General features: G+C 47.4%; 1 protein-coding gene across 2 annotated transcripts in view; it reads left to right on the plus strand.

Moving 5' to 3' along the window:
- Positions 1-17,888, plus strand: part of LOC140728888 (uncharacterized) — a 491,623-nt gene that overhangs the window by 121,812 nt on the left and 351,923 nt on the right. For both annotated transcript variants that reach the window (XM_073047964.1, XM_073047965.1), the window contains exon 2: positions 10,230-10,610. In XM_073047964.1, the coding sequence (XP_072904065.1) occupies positions 10,230-10,610 (381 nt within the window). The remainder of the gene's footprint in view (positions 1-10,229; positions 10,611-17,888) is intronic.

The following is a 17,888-nucleotide window of genomic DNA, read 5'->3' on the forward strand; positions in this document are numbered from 1 at the left end:
ACAGGCAGATACATTAGGGGCTTTTAAGAGACGTTTAGATCAGCACATGAACAGACATTGGACATTGAAATGGACGTTGTGTAGGCAGAGGGGTTAGTTTAGTTGGTCACTAATTTAATTGGTTTAGCACCACATTGTGGGCCGAAGGACCTGTGCCTGTGCTCTACTGCTCTGTGTTCTATGTTCTCGTGTTAAATACAGTAAATCTATGATCATCTGCTACTGAGAAATCCCGGTTGTTCCCTCCCTGGCTCACCAGGTGCCTGTGGTTCACGGAGCCATTCTGTTTCCCATTTCCAGGTAATAAAAATGAACTTCTGACATCACGATCTACCATCACGTGAGTGACACACAAAATGCTGGAGGATCTCAGCAGCTCAGGCAGCATCTATGGAGGGGAATAAACAGTCAATGTTTTTGCCTGGGGCCCTTCACCACGAATGGAAAGGAAGGGAAAAGATGCCAGAATCTGGTGGTGGGGGGAGTGGGACTGGCTGGGTTGTTCTTACACAGGGCCAGTATGAACTTAATGGGCTGAATGTCCTCCTGAATGTTGCAACTGTTCCGTCACTCTGAGCTAATTCCAAGAGCTCTCCTCTCCGTAACCGGTGCCCCCGATTCTCCAATCACTTCCCCACCTGAAAATGAAATGGCAGGATTGTAAAAGCCATCAGCCCCAGGGAACAGACGACAATGACAAACCCCCGAAACCCTGACTCGACCCCAGCCTGTAACGCTCTATATTTCAATAAGAGTCTGAGGTGAATTGGTTTGTCACCAAAGACACTGGCAAATTTCTACAGATATACCTGGAGAGCGTTCTAACTGTCTGCATCACCGTCTGGTCTGGTGGGGCCACTGCTCAGGGTCAGAAAGACCAGCAGAAAGTTATAAACTCAGTCAGCTCCATCGTGAGTACTGGTGTCCCCAGCACCCAGGACACCTTCAAAATGCAACGCCTCAAAAAGGCGGCATCCATCATTACGGACCCAGCACCCAGGACATGCCCTCTTCTCATTGCCACCATCAGGGAGGAGGAACAGGAGCCTGAAGACACACACTCACCGATTCAGGAACAGCTTCTTCCCCTCCGCCATCAGATTTCTGAATGGTCAATGAATCCATGAGCTCTTCCTCAGAATTTTTTCACTCTTTTTGCTCAACTTGTTTATTTCCTTTCCTTATTTTATAAGCACTGACTGTAATTTATAGATTTTATTATTATACATTGCCTTGTACTGCTGCCGCAAAACAACAAATTTCATGACATACGCCAGTGATGCAATCTCGTTGTCTATTCTATTGTTTCTGTATTAAATCTGATTCTGATTCTGACGTAACCCCCACTCCGGACTCTACAGCACCAGACCGCAGCGTGTAGCCCACTCCTGAGTATCCATTATTGCACATGTAAACCCCCCAGCCTGGACCCTCCTATGGATCACAGCCTGTTCCCAGTCCTGGCTATCCATTACTGATCATTTAGTTGTCAGGCCCTGCTGGTGTATCTGGAAGATCGCTGAAAGCCTGTGTCGATCAACTGTTGGGAAAGATGAAGGATATCTTCAATCCCTCACTGCTGCAGTCAGAGGCCCCACCTGCTTCAAAAGGGTAACATCATACCGGTGCCCAGGCAGAGCAGGGTGAGCTGCCTTAACGACCATCACCCAGTGGCACTCACATCTACTGCCATGAAATGCCTCGAGAGGTTGGTCTTGGCTGGAATCCACTCCTGCCTCAGGAAGAGCCTGGGCCCATGGCAATTTGCCCATCACCACAACAGGTCTACAGTGGATGCAATCTCACTGGCTTCTCACGTGGCCTTGGCTCACCCGGACAACAGCAAAACCTTTGCACTGCTTATCGAATTTAATTTTTATATATATTTATTGTAAATAATAGTTTTTATTTTATACTTTGCACTGTACAGCTGTGGCAAAACAACAAATTTCACGACAGATGCCGGTGATATTAAACCTGATTCTGATTCCCCTCCCCCATGTCAGGGCCCAGTCTGTAACCCACTCCCCTGGTTTGATGGTCGTCAGGCCCACTGACATCTGAAGATCCACTCGTGACAGTAGTGAAACTCCAGGTCTGTTTCCCAGATTTTCACCCACTTTCCCCACCTTCCCCACTCTTGACCCGGTTCCAGCTGCCAGACGCATCTCCCCCAGTGGGTCCCATTCTCATCTCAGAGTATCAGGCTGGAGAGTGAGCCCTTGGTGGCCCTCCCTCAAACAACTGATTACAATCACCTCTCTCCATCTGAATCTCCTTTCCTTCCCTCTTCTCCATCTTTCACCACTTACCACATCTCCCATCTCCCTACCCAGCACAACCTGCCCTTAAACTCATATCCCCACCTCAGTCCTCAGTTATCTCAAACTCTTATCTCACCCTCCTCAGTCCATCCATCCCCTCAGACCCCAGTCTCCCCCTCCTCAGTCCATCTATCACAGTATTCTGTCTCACCCCACCTCAATCCTCAATCACCTCAGACCCCCGTCTCACCCTCCTCAATCTATCCAACCCCTCAGACTCCTGTCCCACCCTCCTCAATCTATCAATCACCTCAGAATTCCTTTCCCACCCCTCCTCTATCACCCCGACGCCTCTCTCACCCCTCCTCAGTCCATCAATCACCTCAGATTCCAGTCTCACCCTCCTCAATCCATCTATCCCCTCAGACTCATGTCTCACCTCCCCTTTCCCTCTGGCCATTCGACACTCCTCTATCAGTCCTGATGCAAACCAAAACTTCAACATCCTTTCACACCCACAGATGCAACTCGACCGCTGAATTCCTTCAGCAGATTGTTGTTCAAATATCGACCTCTCTCTCTCTCACTCAATTTCTCACTCTCTCTCTCTCTATCACTGCCTCTCTCTCTCCCTCCTCTCTCATTCACTATCTCTATCTCACTCTCTCTCTCACTCACTCACTATCTCTCTCTATCTCACTATCTCTCTTACTCTCTCTCATTCACTCACTCAGTCTCTCTCTCTCTGCAGAGTTTTCGATCTCTGGTTGGTCAATGTCCGGCGCTGATGTGGTCTCTACGGTGGAAGGAGCCTCCGCTGTGTTACCGTGTACTTTCACCCACCCACCTCCTGATGTCGCCCCGTTCGGCTCCGTGATCTGGTACAGGGAGAAACCAGGTGCTACAAAACTGGTGTTTAAGTGCACATATCCCGGTTCCGGCCCCTCCGGGTGCGATACAACGACACAGGGGGCTGGAGGAGGGCGGTTCGGATTCGTGGGGAACCTCAGTCGGAGAGATGCCTCGATAATGGTGGAGCGTCTGAACCGGAGTGACGATGGTCGGTATCGGTGCCGGGTGGAGCTCAATGTTGGCAAGTTTGAAACACAGGTTCTAACAGATCTGTCTGTGAGAGGTGAGGACCGATGTTTAAGCATTGAGTTGTAAAACTACACTAATCATTTCACATTTTATCTCCCTGAAAACTCATTTTATTCATAATCTACAAGTATATTTTGCAGGATGATCATGTCAAATAGATGTGATTGTCATGTGCACTATCACATCGAACAACAGCACCGTACAGGCCCTTCAGCCCACAATGTTGTGCTGATCCTTAAACCTGCTCGAAGACCAATCTAGCCTCCCACATAGCCCTCCATTTCTATAACGTCCCCGTACCTGTCTGAGAGTCTCCCTGTCTCTCTACCTCCCTCTCTCTCACGCACACACACTTACTCTTTTTGTCTCCCCCCTCCCACTCCCTCTCTCCCCTCTCCCCTCCCCCCTCTCTCCCCCTCCCCCCCTCCCCCTCTCCCTCTCCCACTCCCCCTTCTCCCCTCCCCCTCTCCCTCTCCCACTCCCCCTTCTCCCCTCCCCTCCCCCTCTCTCCTCCACCTCTCCCCTCCCCCTCTCCCCTCCCCCTCTCCCTCTCCCACTCCCCCTTCTCCTCTCCCCCTCTCCCTCTCCCTCTCCCCCTCCCCCTCCCTCTCCCTCTCCCTCTCCCTCTCCCTCCTTCCCCCTCCCTCTCCCCTCCCCCTCCCTCTCCCCCTCCCTCTCCCCCTCCCCCTCTCCCCGGTCCGTGACGCTGCTGCCATTTCAGTCAGCAATGAAGGGCCTCCATCTCTGGCAGCATTCAGGGCTTCCTTCATCGTGTCAGTAGCTTCCTCTCGGTTTTCACTGCTGTCAGTCATACAATTCCCGAGTGGGACTCAGGAATACCGTCACACTCAGATGTCGAAGGGTTCTCCATTGCTGTTTCCATAACAACATTGTTTTACCCGTCAGGGTTGTTACCCTGAGCTGAACCCCCGAACCTGGAGGATCAGTGATCCTCTCTTACAGAGAATATAGAAACAGAAATCTACAGCACATTGCAGGCCATTCGGCCCACAATGCTGTGCTGACCATGTAACCTACTCTAGAGAGATTACCTCAGGGCTCTTGAACTCAGTCCCACAGCTGATGAATGCCAGTCCACCATACACCTTCTTAACACCACTGTCAACCTGTGCAGCAGCTTTGAGTGTCCTATGGACAGAGTCCCCAAGATCCAGCTCATCCTCCACACTGCCACCAGTCTTACCATTCATATATTCTGTATTCAAATTTGACCTACCAGAATGAATCACTTCACACTTATCTGGGTTGAACTCCATCTGTTCTACACACCCTCCACTCTCTGTGTAATGAACCTGCCTCTGACCTCTGACATCCCCCCAATACTTTCCAGGAGAAGTCTCTGGCTGTCTGCTCGATTATGCCTCTTATCATCTTGTTCACCTCTATCAAGTCACCTCTCATCTTTCTTCACTCCCAAGAGAAAGTCTCCAGCTCGCTCAACCTTTCCTCATTAAACATCCTCTCTGGTCCAGGCAGCATCCTGGTAGATCTCCTCTACATCCTCTCGAAAGCTTCCTCATCCTTCCTATAATGAGGTGAGTGGAACTGAACTTACTTGCTGCTGCAGGTTCGATTTTCATTGCACGTCTGCCTACGTGTCTGCACAGGTGCAGTGAAAATCCAGTTGCCGCAGCAACACAGGCACAGAGCGTTGCATCAGAAAGCAGCAATCAAGGTCAAGTTTATTGCCATCTGACTGTACACAGATACAGAATGTCAAGGGTGGTAATCTCGGGACTGCTGCCTGTGCCACGAGACAGAGAGGGTAGGAACAGGAAATTATGGCAGATGAATGCGTGGCTGAAGAGTTGGTGCAGGGGGCAGGGGTTCAGATTTCTGGATCATTGGGATCTCTTCTGGGGAAGGTCTGACCTGTACAAAAAGGACGGGCTGCACCTGAACTGGAAAGGGAGCAATATCCTGGCGGGCAGGTTTGCTGGAGCTATTGGGGAGGGTTTAAACTAGTTTGGCAGGGGGGTGGGAATCAGAATGTGAGTGCAGAGATTAGGGTAGAAGGACAAGGGCATGATGCTATGTGTTCTGAGTTGGTGAGGAAGGACAGGCAGGGGACAAAACATAAACGTAGCCATTTAGAGGGGCTGAAATGTGTCTGTTTCAGAGCTAGGAGTATTAGGAATAAAGGGGATGAACTTCGAGCATGGATCAGTACATGGAACTACGATGTTGTGGCCGTTACTGAAACTTGGCTGGAGAAAGGGCAGGATTGGCTGATGCAGGTACCAGGGTTTAGGTGTTTTAAAAGGAACAGGATGGGAGGTAGAAAGGGGGAGTGAGTAGCATTACTGGTCAGGGATAGTATCACGGCTATAGAAAGGGAGGACGCTGCAGAGGGAGTGTCCAAGGAGTCAGTGTGGGTGGAAGTCAGAAATAGGAAGGAATGACTGTGCTGGGAGTAGTCTATAGGCCCCCAAATAGCCCTCAGGACACCAAGGAGCAGATAAGCAGGCAGATTTTAGTATTGTGCAGGAAATACAGGGTTGTAGTTATGGGTGATTTCAACTTCTCTCATATTGACTGGTACCTCCTGACTGCAAGGGAGATAGATGTGGCTGAATTTGTCAGGTGTGTTCAAGAAGGATTCCTGACACAGTATGTGGACCGGCCGATGAGAGGAGAGGCCATACTGGATCTAGTTCTGGGTAATGAACCTGGTCAGGTGACAGACCTCTTGGTGGGGGAACATTTTGGTGAGAGTGACCACAACTCCCTTAGCTTCAGCAGAGCTAAGGAAAAGGATAAAAACAGACAAAATGGGAAAGTGCTTAACTGGGGAAGGGCTAACAATGAAGGGATGAGGCAGGAACTAGCGAGAGTAAATTGGAAACAGATGTTCAAGGGTGAAAGCACAGAAGTAATGCGGGAGAAGATTAGGGACCACTTGTGCTGGGTTCAGGATAGATTTGTCCCACTGAGGCAAGGAAAAAATGGTAGGAAAAGGGAACCGTGGCTGACGAAACACGTGAGGCAACTCGTCCAGAGGAAGAAGGAAGCATATGTTAGATATAAGAAGCAGGAAGCAGGAGGGGCTCATGAGAAATATAGGGTAACCAGGAAGGAGCTTAAGAAAGGACTTAGGAGAGCTCGAAGGGGGCATGAGAAGGCCTAGGCATGTAGGATTAAGGAGAACCCCAAGGCGTTCTATGCCTATGTGAAGAATAGGAGGATGATGAGAACGAAGGTGGGACTGCTAAAGGATAAAGAGGGCAACATGTGCCTGGAGGCGGAGGAGGTTGGAGAGGTCCTAAATGAATACTTTGCTTCAGTATTCACAAGTGAAAAGGACCTTGATCAGGGTGAGGTCGAAACAGAAACAGGTCTGTGTGCTGGACAATGTGGAGATTAAGGAAGAAGAAATGTTGCATCTTCTTAAAAACATCAAGTTTAACAAGTTCCCAGGGCCAGACGTGATATACCCCAGGTTGCTGTTGGAATTGAGAGAAGAGATCGCTGAAGCGTTAGCTATGATCTTTGAATCCTCTTTGGCTACAGGGGAACTGCCAGAGGACTGGAGAATGGCAAATGTAGTTCCCTTATTTAAAAAAGGTAATAGGGAGAATCCTGTGAACTATAGACCGGTGAGTCTTACGTCGGTGGTCTGCAAACTATTGGAAAGGATTCTTAAGGATAGGATCTATGAGTATTTGGAGAAGTACAGTCTACTCAAGGATAGTTAACACGGCTTTGTGAAGGGAAGGTTGTGCCTCACAAGCCTAATTGATGTTTTTGAAGAAGTAACAAAAGTAATTGATGAGGGTAGGTTGGTAGATATGGTCTACATGGATTTTAACAAGGCATTTGACAAGGTCCCCCATGAGAGACTCATCCAGAAAGTCATGAGGCATGGGATCAGTGGAACCTTGGCTGTTTGGATGAAAAATTGGCTTAAAGGAAGAAAGCAGAGGGTAGTCACGGAAGGAAAGTATTCTGCCTGGAGGTCGGTGACTAGTGGAGTGCCGCAGGGATCTGTCCTGGGACCCCTGCTATTTGTGATTTTTATAAATGACCTGGATGTAGAAGCGGAAGGATGGGTGAGTAAGTTTGCGGATGACACGAAGATTGGAGGAGTTGTGGATGGAGCTGCAGTAGACAGTCTGCAGAGTTGGGCAGAAAAATGGCAGATGGAGTTCAATCCGGTTAAGTGTGAGGTGATGCATTTTGGAAGGACAAACCAGAAGGCTGAGTACAGGGTTAATGGTTGGTTAAGAATGTGGATGAACAGAGGGACTTTGGGGTTCAAATCCATACATCCCTCAAGGTCACTGCGCAGGTTGATAGGGTAGTTAAGAAGGCCTATGGGATGCTAGGCTTCATTAATAGGGGGATTGAATTCAAGAGTAGAGAGGTCATGTTGCAACTCTACAAATCTCTGGTGAGACCACACTTAGAGTATTGTGTTCAGTTCTGGTCACCTCATTATAGGAAGGATGTGGAAGCTATGGAGAGGGTGCAGAGGAGATTTACCAGGATGTTGCCTGGACTGGAGAACAAGTCATATGAAGCAAGGTTAGCAGAGCTGGGACTTTTCTCTTTGGAGTGTAGAAGAATAAGAGGGGACTTGATAGAGGTCTACAAGGTTATGAGAGGCATAGATAGGGTGAATAGTCAGTACCTGTTTCCCAGGGCACCAATAGCAAACACCAGAGGGCATATGTACAAAGTTAAGGGAGGGAAGTTTAGGGGAGACATCAGGGGTAAGTTTTTTACACAGAGGGTTGTGAGTGCCTGCAATGACTTGCCAGGGATGGTGGTGGAGGCTAAAACATTAAGGGTATTTAAGAGCCTCTTGGACAGGCACATGGATGAAAGAAAAATAGAGGGTTATGGGGTAGTGTGGGTTTAGTACTTTTTTTTAAACGAATATATGGGTCGGCACAACATCGAAGGCTGAAGGGCCTGTACTGTGCTGTAGTATTCTAGTGTTCTAGTGAAACCACCTTCTTCTGGATCAAGGTGCACTCACAAAACATAAGAAGATAAGAAATAGGAGCAGGAGTCGGCCATCCGGCCCATCGGGCCTGTTCTGCCATTCAATAAGATCATGGCTGATCTGTCCATAAACTCAGCTCCATCTGCCTGCCTTTTTCCCATAACCCTTAATTCCCTTACTATGTAAGAACCTATCTAACTGTTTCTTAAATATATTTAGTGAGGAAACCCCAACTGCTTCCCTGGGTAAAGAATTGCACCGATTCACCACTCTCTGGGAAAAAAAGATTTTCCTCATCTCTGTCCTAAATCTTCTCTCATGGATCTTGAGGCAACGTTCCCTAGTACGAGTCTCACTGACCAATGGAAACAACGTTCCCACTTCGATCTTATCAAACACTTTCAAAATTTTTTATGTTTCTATCAGATCCCCTCTCGTTTTTCTAAACTCCAGAGAGTATAGTCCCAGGCGACTCAATCTCTCCTCATAGATTAACCCCTTCATCCCTGGAATCAACATATATCACACACAGCTCATAAAACACAATATTACCAAATATCAACTAATAAAGAATAATACAGAATGCATATAGTTTGCAGCACAGGTAAACAGTAAACAGCCCACTGCTCTATCTTTCTATAACGCAGGGTATACTGTAGAATTCCTTCTCAAACACACCAGCTCAGACTGTTGAACAGTTTCAGTACAGTAAGTATTACACTGGAGAGGGTTCACTGTAGAATTTTGTATCAAACACACTACCCCAGGCAGTTGAACACGTTTAGTACAGTAAATATTACACTGGAGAATTGCATGTCAAACACACCAGCTCAGGCTGTTGAACACTTTCAGTACAGTAAGTATTACACTGGAGAGGGTTCACTGTAGAATTCCCTGTCAAACACACCAGCTCAGGCTGTTGAACACTTTCCATGTAGAAAATATTACACTGGAGAGGGTTCACTGTAGAATTTTGTGTCAAACGCACTACCCCAGGCAGTTGAACACGTTTAGTACAGTAAATATTACACTAGAGAGGGTTCACTGTAGAATTCCTTGTCAAACACACCAGCTCTGGTTGTAGAATACTTTCAGTATGGTAAGTATTAAACTGGAGAGAGTTCCGTGTAGAATTCCTTCTCAAACACACCAGTAAGGGTATTGAACACTTTCAGTACAGTAAGTATTACACTGGAGAGGGTTCACTGTAGAATTTCCGGTCAAACACACCAGCTCAGGCTGTTGAACACTTTCAGTACAGTAAGTATTACACAGGACTGATTATTGTTGGTATACTGTATTGATTAGTATTGTTACTCTGTAGTGATTAGTGTTGTTACAGTACAGTGACTAGAGTTGTTACACAGTACTGACTGATGTTGTTACAGTGTACTGATCAGTGTTGTTACATTGTAGTGATTGGGTTGTCACACTGTAGTGACACATGCTGTGACTGTATCTACTGGTGTCGTTACACTGTAATGGGTAGTGTTGTTACACTGCAGTGATTAGTATTGTTGCACTTTTCTGACTAGAGTTGTTACACTGTACTGATCAGTGTTGTTATACTGTACTCATTAGTGTTGTTACACTCCACTGATTAGTGTTGGTGTCAGTTGGTTCAACAACTGAATGGTTGAAGGGAATTAGCTGTTCCTGAACGTGGTGGTGTGAGATTTAGGCTTCTCTACCTCCTGCCCAATGGGACTGTTTTCTGTTCTGAAGATATTTTCTTGTCGGAATGCTTTGCAATTAGTGAGACACATTTGGGTGTGTTTTCATTTGGGTGGGTGCTGAGGAGAGTTTTTATTATTTTGCAGGCTGGAAATTTTGTCAGTGTTATACGTTTTTGCTGAGGGTTAACTGATTTATTCTGGCACCTGTCCTTCCCTCAGCTCCCAGTGAGAGTGTCTCAGTGATGACTGGAACCGAGGGAGCTTCGGCCACGTTACCCTGTGTGTTCACACGGCCTCGGCAGAGCCTCACCGCACACACGGTGACGTGGATGAGGAAGAATCCCTACCGACACATCGTCACCTTCAGGCGTAATGAAATTGGATCGTGGGCAGCAGAAAACGGAGTGTCTCGGTATGAGCTCGTCAGGGACCCAGAGCTGGGAAATGCCTGGATCAGGATAAAGCAGCTGAGAGTGGAGGACAGTCACAGCTACCTGTGTCTGGCTGAGTTCAGGAAAAGCGAGCATGATGATTCATCCAACATCAATCCCCCGTATATCCATGTGATCCAGAGTGAGATCCAGCTGCAGGTCAGACCAGGTAAGAAATCATTGACACACTCTGCAGGGCATGGGGAGGGTTTTAGGGTGGGTGGGGTGAAGCCTGCTAACATTATCCTTTCTCTAATCAACCCCCACCCCCGTGTTTATCTGTCTGTCACCGAGTGAGATCTGACTGTAGATCAAACCCGGAAAAGAACCCGTCGCCACATTCAAGTTCAAGTTTAATTGTCAATCAGCCACACGTGCATACAGCAAAACAAAACAGCGTTCCTCCAGGGACAAGGTGTAAAGCAGAGTAGCAACAGCACACAGTACACATCGTTACGATCGCAGAAAAGCATACAGTCACAAAAAGACATAATATAGCCCAAGTTCCTGAGTGGTCTGGCTTGGAGCTGGATGGTAGATTGGATATTGTCCTGGTCCAGCTTGTCTCTCACTAAGTGAACACTGGGGGGCAGCACTGAGCAAAAGAGGAAGGCAGCACCGATGGGAGGGGCCTGTCCCCAACCCATGACAGACTCCAGCACGTCCACAGAGGCCTCTGCTCTCTCCCACACCATCTCGGCATCTTCTGCAGTGTTCAGGGATGGGTCAGAACCTCCAGCACCCATTGTATTCTGTGTCCAGACTCCGGGGATGAATGTTATATCGGCCACTCCCAGCCTCAGCTGGTGATGAGTTCCATTTCCTCACCACATCTCCATCTCAGACGGTCCCTCACACAGGGTGGCCCCCAGACCTTCAACGGGCCCCCTGGTGGGGCCTTGCCTGAGCCTGGGAGGAATGAGTGGAGTTTTAATGGAGGATCAGGAAGCTTCCCAGAGAAGACACACAACTCAACGTTTCAGGAAGAGCTTCTTCCTTTCTGCCGTCAGATTGCTGAGTGGACAATCAGAAAAGTGAGGACCAGCTCACTTTGTTTCCTTTTTTCCCCTCTTTTTGTGCTACTTATTTAATTTAAAATTATACATGTAGGTATATATTTCTTACTGAAATTTAGTGTTTTTGATTAATATGTATTGCAATGTATAACAGGGTGGCAGGGTGAAGATACGCCTTTACCAAAGGAGGTGTAAGACACTCCTACCCTCCACTAGCCTTCACTTTACCCTTGGGCGAGGTGTAACCCCTGCTTAGCCCCCCCGATCAGGGTCACGTGAATCCATGGGATCAGGTGGTGAATGGTCGTACAAGCAGCTGGTGCAGATCACAAATTCTGGTTATGCGACCACTGACACCAGGCAGACAATCTCTGAAGAGTATTGACAATGGCTGGGGTCACCCGTCCTGTATAGACACTGCTCAGAAGAAGGTGATGGAAACCACTTTTGTAGAAAAACTACCAAGAACAATCATGGTCATAAACAGGAGAAAATCTGCCATTGCTGGAAATCCAGAGCAACACACACAAAATACTGGAGGAACTCAGCATGTCGGGCAGCGTCTATGGGGAAAGGATCAAAGGTTCATTTTATTGTCCAAGTTTGCATGTAGAATACTGTTATGATACCAGCCCCCTCCTTCCTGAGAATCGCAAGATCGCTATTAATTCGGGTCTTGGACCCAGGAAATGAGAGACAATGCAACGGATTTGACCATTGTTCTTAGAGACACCTGTGTGAATTGCGACTCTATACTACGTGCCAGATATCAGGGACATGGACACCCTCGGGCAATGTGGGGTGGGGATTGTATCAATTAATTATTGTATTAATTGTATTGATTGACATCTACAACTCTGCAAGTCAAGATAAAAAGGAGACTGCAGGAGGCAGTATCCCAGCGACGCACCAGAAGGAGACACCATCGCTCATCGCTCCCGTGATGACGGGAAGCTGTTCGGGAGCCACGTGTGATTCGGTTCCCCTAGCCTGGGGAACGAGTGGCTGATAACACCGAAAAGGACTTCGAACTGACAACGGGGAACCCACGTTCCCGATTCAACGATTTGAGTCCAAAAGGCTGGCAAGTTATTTTCTCACCAAAAATTCTCTCTCTCTCCACACGTGAAACCCAGCGGTCCCCGGAAGGCTAAAAGCCTGCATGAACTCCAGAGACTTTGATATTTCCATCGGACAATAGTTTTACCCCTAGACAAACGATAGAGCTACTTCTTATTGTTGATTATTACTATACCCGCGCTTTAGATTGAGTATTGATGATGTATATTATCTGAATGTTTGTATTAACCTTACTTTTGTGCCTCTTTATAAATAAAAACGTTTAAAAATAGTACCATCAGAATTCAACGGACCTCTCTATCTTTGCTGGTAAGTGACCCAGTTACGGGGTACGTAACAATACAACTTTGATATTCACCTTCTCCAGATAACCATGGTATCCAGAACAACCATGGGATTCGTTACAAGAATAGACATCAATACCCCCACATGAAGAGGAAATGGAAGAATGTCGCAAACATCAAACCCTCCACCCCCAACCTCCCTACCTCGCACAAAAGCCAACAGATTGCTCACCTGGAAGACGATCGTCAGAAGATCAAAAGCCCCAAGCCCCCAAACCCCTCCCTCTCAAAAAATACAGTGCCGACAGCACCAAACCCAACACCCACTCCCCACACAGATCACCCACACAGAACAGTGAACAGGAACATCAGACACCAATCCCTAACCCCTCCCTCACACAAAAAACAATACATCGTCGCTCTGGAACCCCAACCCACCAAACGGCAACAAGAACATCAGACACCAATCCCTAACCCCTCCCTCACACAAAAAACAATACATCGTCCCTCTAGAACCCCAACCCACCAATCAGCATCAAGAAAGAAAACAGAAACTGAAGGAGAGCAAAATAAACTACAGCCCAACAGTCACATCAATCTCAGAATTTCAAACGTTTCTCCCACCAGAATTGAGTAAACAGTCGATGTTTTGTGCTGAGACTCTGCATCAGAACTCATGAAAGGGCCTGTTCTGCAGGGTGTGAGTCCTGATGAAGGGGTCAGCCTGAAACGTCAGCTGTTTACTCTTCTCCAGAGATGCTGCCTGGCCTGCTGAGTTCCTCCAGCATTTTGTGTGTGTTCATCATGGTTAAGAGACTGTGATTGCCCACATCACACAACACAGCACATACCGATGATGATGATTGCAATGTACTGCTGCACAAAACACAAGCCGGTGAAATTATCCTAATCCCGATTGTGATTCTGCAGAATGTCAGGGGGAGGAGGTAGACTGGACACGATTACAGGGCTCAACCTGTGACATGGATCAAGACAGAAGCCAGCCCCTCACCATGGATTCTGTCTACACTTCTCACCGTCTCTGTGAAACAGACTGCAAAATCAGAGACCCTCCCATCCACCCTGGACATTCTCTCTTCGGCCCTCTCCCACTGGGCAGAAGGTACAACAGCCTGGATGCACGGACCACCAGGCTGAATGACAGCTTTTATCCTACAGTTATAACTACGGAGTGGTCCCCGGTACGATAAGATGGACTCTCCACCTCATTATTTATTTGTTTATTCATTTAGAGATACAGCACGGAACAGGCCCTTCCGACCCAACGAGCCACACCACCCAGAAACACACCTATTGAACCCACGACGATTTACAATGACCAATTAACCGACGAGCCGGTCCATCCTTAGACTGTGGGAGGAAACCGGAGCGCCCGGAGGAAACCCACGCGGTCACAGGGAGAACGTACAAACTCCTCACAGACGGTGCAGGAATTGAACTCTGAACTCCGACACCCCGAGCTGTCATAGTGTCACGCTAATGGCTGTGCTACCGTGGCAACCCACTTCATTATGGCCCTGCACCTCACTGCCTGCCTGCACTGAACTTTCTCAGTAACTGTCACACTTTATTCTGCACTCTGCTGTTGTGTCCCCTGTACTGTGTTAGAATGTACTGATTCATCTTGTTACACTGTAGTGATTAGTGTTGTTACCTGTACTGATTAGTGTTGTTATACTGTAGTGATTTGTGTTGTTACCTGTACTGATTAGTGTTGTTATACTGTCATGTCTAGTGTTGTTACCTGTACTGATTAGTGTTGTTATACTGTAGTGATTTGTGTTGTTACCTGTACTGATTAGTGTTGTTATACTGTAGTGATTTGTGTTGTTACGTGTACCGATTAGTGTTGCTATACTGTAGTGATTTGTGTTGTTACCTGTACTGATTAGTGTTGTTATACTGTAGTGATTTGTGTTGTTACCTGTACTGATTAGTGTTGTTATACTGTAGTGATTTGTGTTGTTACGTGTACCGATTAGTGTTGTTATACTGTAGTGATTTGTGTTGTTACCTGTACTGATTAGTGTTGTTATACTGTAGTGATTTGTGTTGTTACCTGTACTGATTAGTGTTGTTATACTGTAGTGATTTGTGTTGTTACCTGTACTGATTAGTGTTGTTATACTGTAGTGATTTGTGTTGTTACGTGTACCGATTAGTGTTGCTATACTGTAGTGATTTGTGTTGTTACCTGTACTGATTAGTGTTGTTATACTGTAGTGATTTGTGTTGTTACCTGTACTGATTAGTGTTGTTATACTGTAGTGATTTGTGTTGTTGCACTGTAGTGATTAGTGTTGTTATACTTTTGTGCCAAGTGTTGTTACACTGCTGTGATTTTTGTTGTTACACTGTACTGATTGGTGTTGTTATACTGTACAGCTTGGTGTTGTTAGACTGTACTGATTGGTGTTGTTAGACTGTACTGATTAGTGTTCTAATACTGTACTGATTAGTGTTGTTACACTCCACTGATTAGTGTTGGTGTCAGTTAGTTCAACAACTGAATGGTTGAAGGGAATTAGCTGTTCCTGAACGTGGTGGTGTGAGATTTAGGCTTCTCTACCTCCTGCCCGATGGGACTGTTTTATGTTCTAAAGGGTTTCTCTTGTTTGAATGGTTTGCAATTAGTGAGACACAGATGGGTTGTGTTTTTATTCAGGAGGGTGCTGTGGGGAGTTTCTATTATTTTGTAGGCTGGAAATTTTGTCAGTGTTAAACGTTTTTGCTGAGGGTTAACTGATTTATTCTGGCACCTGTCCTTCCCTCAGCTCCCAATGAGAGTGTCTCTGTGATGACTGGAACCGAGGGAGCTTCGGCCACGTTACCCTGTGTGTTCACACGGCCTCGGCAGAGCCTCACCGCACACACGGTGACGTGGATGAGGAAGGATCCTTACCAACTCATCGTCACCTTCAGGCGTATTCGAAATGGATCGTGGGCAGCAGAAAATGGAGTGACTCAGTACGAGCTCGTCGAGGACCCAGAGCTGGGAAATGCCTGGATCAGGATAAAGCAGCTGAGAGTGGAGGATAGTCACAGCTACCTGTGTCTGGCTGCATTCAGGGAAAGGAATCATGATGATTCATCCTACGTCAATCCCCCATATATCCATGTGATCCAGAGTGAGATCCAGCTGCAGGTCACCCCAGGTAAGAAACCATTGACACATTCTGCAGGGCATGGGGAGGGTTTTAGGGGTGGGTGGGGTGAAGCCTGCTACCATTATCCTTGCTCTAATCAACCCCCACCCCCGTGTTTATCTGTCTGTCACCGAGTGAGATCTGACTGTAGATCAGACCCGGAAAAGAACCCGTCGCCACATTCAAGTTCAAGTTTAATTGTCAATCAGCCACACGTGCATACAGCAAAACAAAACAGCATTCCTCCAGGGACAAGGTGTAAAGCAGAGTAGCAACAGCACACAGTACACATCGTTACGATCTCAGAAAAGCATACAGTCACAAAAAGACATAATATAGCCCAAGTTCCTGAGTGGTCTGGCTTGGAGCTGGACTGTAGATTGGATATAAGCGGCCTTGTCGAGGGAAGTGCGAATCTTTAGCTCGAGAGCCTTCAGCGAGGAGGCTGAGGGAAGCGACTATGCCACAGTTGGAGAGGGTGAGAGGTGGTGAAGAGATGACAGGTAAACTGATTCAGTGTGATGCTTGCCTGATGTGGGAGGTCAGCGACACTGATGGTGCCTCCGGCTGCTGCAACTGTGGAAAGTGTGTCCAGGTTCAGCTCCCGAAGGACCGTGTTGGGGCACTGGAGAGGCAACTGGATGACCTCGGGTTCATCCGGGAAAACGAGAGTTTTCTGGACAGGACCTACAGTGAGATTGTAACACCGAAGATACCAGAAGAGAGAGGGGGGCGACGATGAGGAAGGGATGGATGCTTGGAGTACAGGAGACCCCGGGGGATGTGGTTCCTGAAAACAGGTTCACTCTCTTGGAAGCTGTCGGGACAGAAGGCACTGCGAGTCTTAGAGGTGGACAGGTCTGCAAGTCAAAAACTGAAGCCAAGCCGAAGAGATGGACGACAGGCAGAGCCGTGGTAGTAGAGGACTCCATAGTGAGAGGTACAGAAAGGGGTTTCTGTGGCAACAGGCGGGATTTAAGGATGGTATGTTGCCTCCCTGGAGCCAGGATTCAGGACATCACGGACCGATTGCAGAGCATCCTCAAGGGTAAAGGTGAACAGCCGGAAGTGGTAGTGCATGTCGGCACAAATGACATCGGGAAGAAGAGGAAAGAAATACTGCAACGTGACTTCAGAGAACTCGGAGGAAGGCTGAAAAGCAGGACCTCCAGGGTGGTTATCTCCAGTTTGCTTCCAGTTCCTCGTGCTGGTGAGGGCAGGAACAGGGAGATATGGGATCTCAATGTGTGGCTGAGGAGCTGGTGCGGCAAGCAGGGTTTTAGATTCTCAGACCACTGGGATCTGTTTTGGGGTAAGGATGAATTGTACAAAAGGGACGGGTTGCACCTTAACAGGCGGGGGACCAGCATTCTGGCAGGCAGGTTTGCCACTGTTACATGGGTGTGTTTAAACTGATAAGTGGGGGGGGGGGAGACAAACTGGAAATACAAGGATGGAGTTAAAGGGAAAGAGAGAATAAGAAAAGTTAAGAAAGACATCAGAATTAAAGGGGCAGAAAGCTCAGGAAGGGATTGGAGTGTATGGCCAAGTGCAATAGGGATCGGTGTGAGAAGCAAGAGGAGTAATGGATTAAAAGTATTATATATGAATGCACAAAGTATAAGAAATAAAGTGGATGAGCTTGAGGCTCAGTTGGAAATTGGCGAGTATGATGTTGTAGGAATAACAGAGACATGGCTGCAAGAGGACCAGGGCTGGGAAATGAATATTCAAGGGTATACATCCTATCGAAAGGACAGACAGGTGGGCAGAGGGGGTGGGGTGGCTCTGCTGGTGAGGAATGAAATTCAGTCCCTTGCGAGGGGTGACATAGAATCAGGAGATGTAGAGTCAGTATGGATAGAACTGAGAAATTGTACGGGCAGAAAGACCCTAATGG

The sequence above is a fragment of the Hemitrygon akajei genome, chromosome 6, assembly GCF_048418815.1.
Source record: "Hemitrygon akajei chromosome 6, sHemAka1.3, whole genome shotgun sequence".
Taxonomy (NCBI): Eukaryota; Metazoa; Chordata; class Chondrichthyes; order Myliobatiformes; family Dasyatidae; genus Hemitrygon; species Hemitrygon akajei.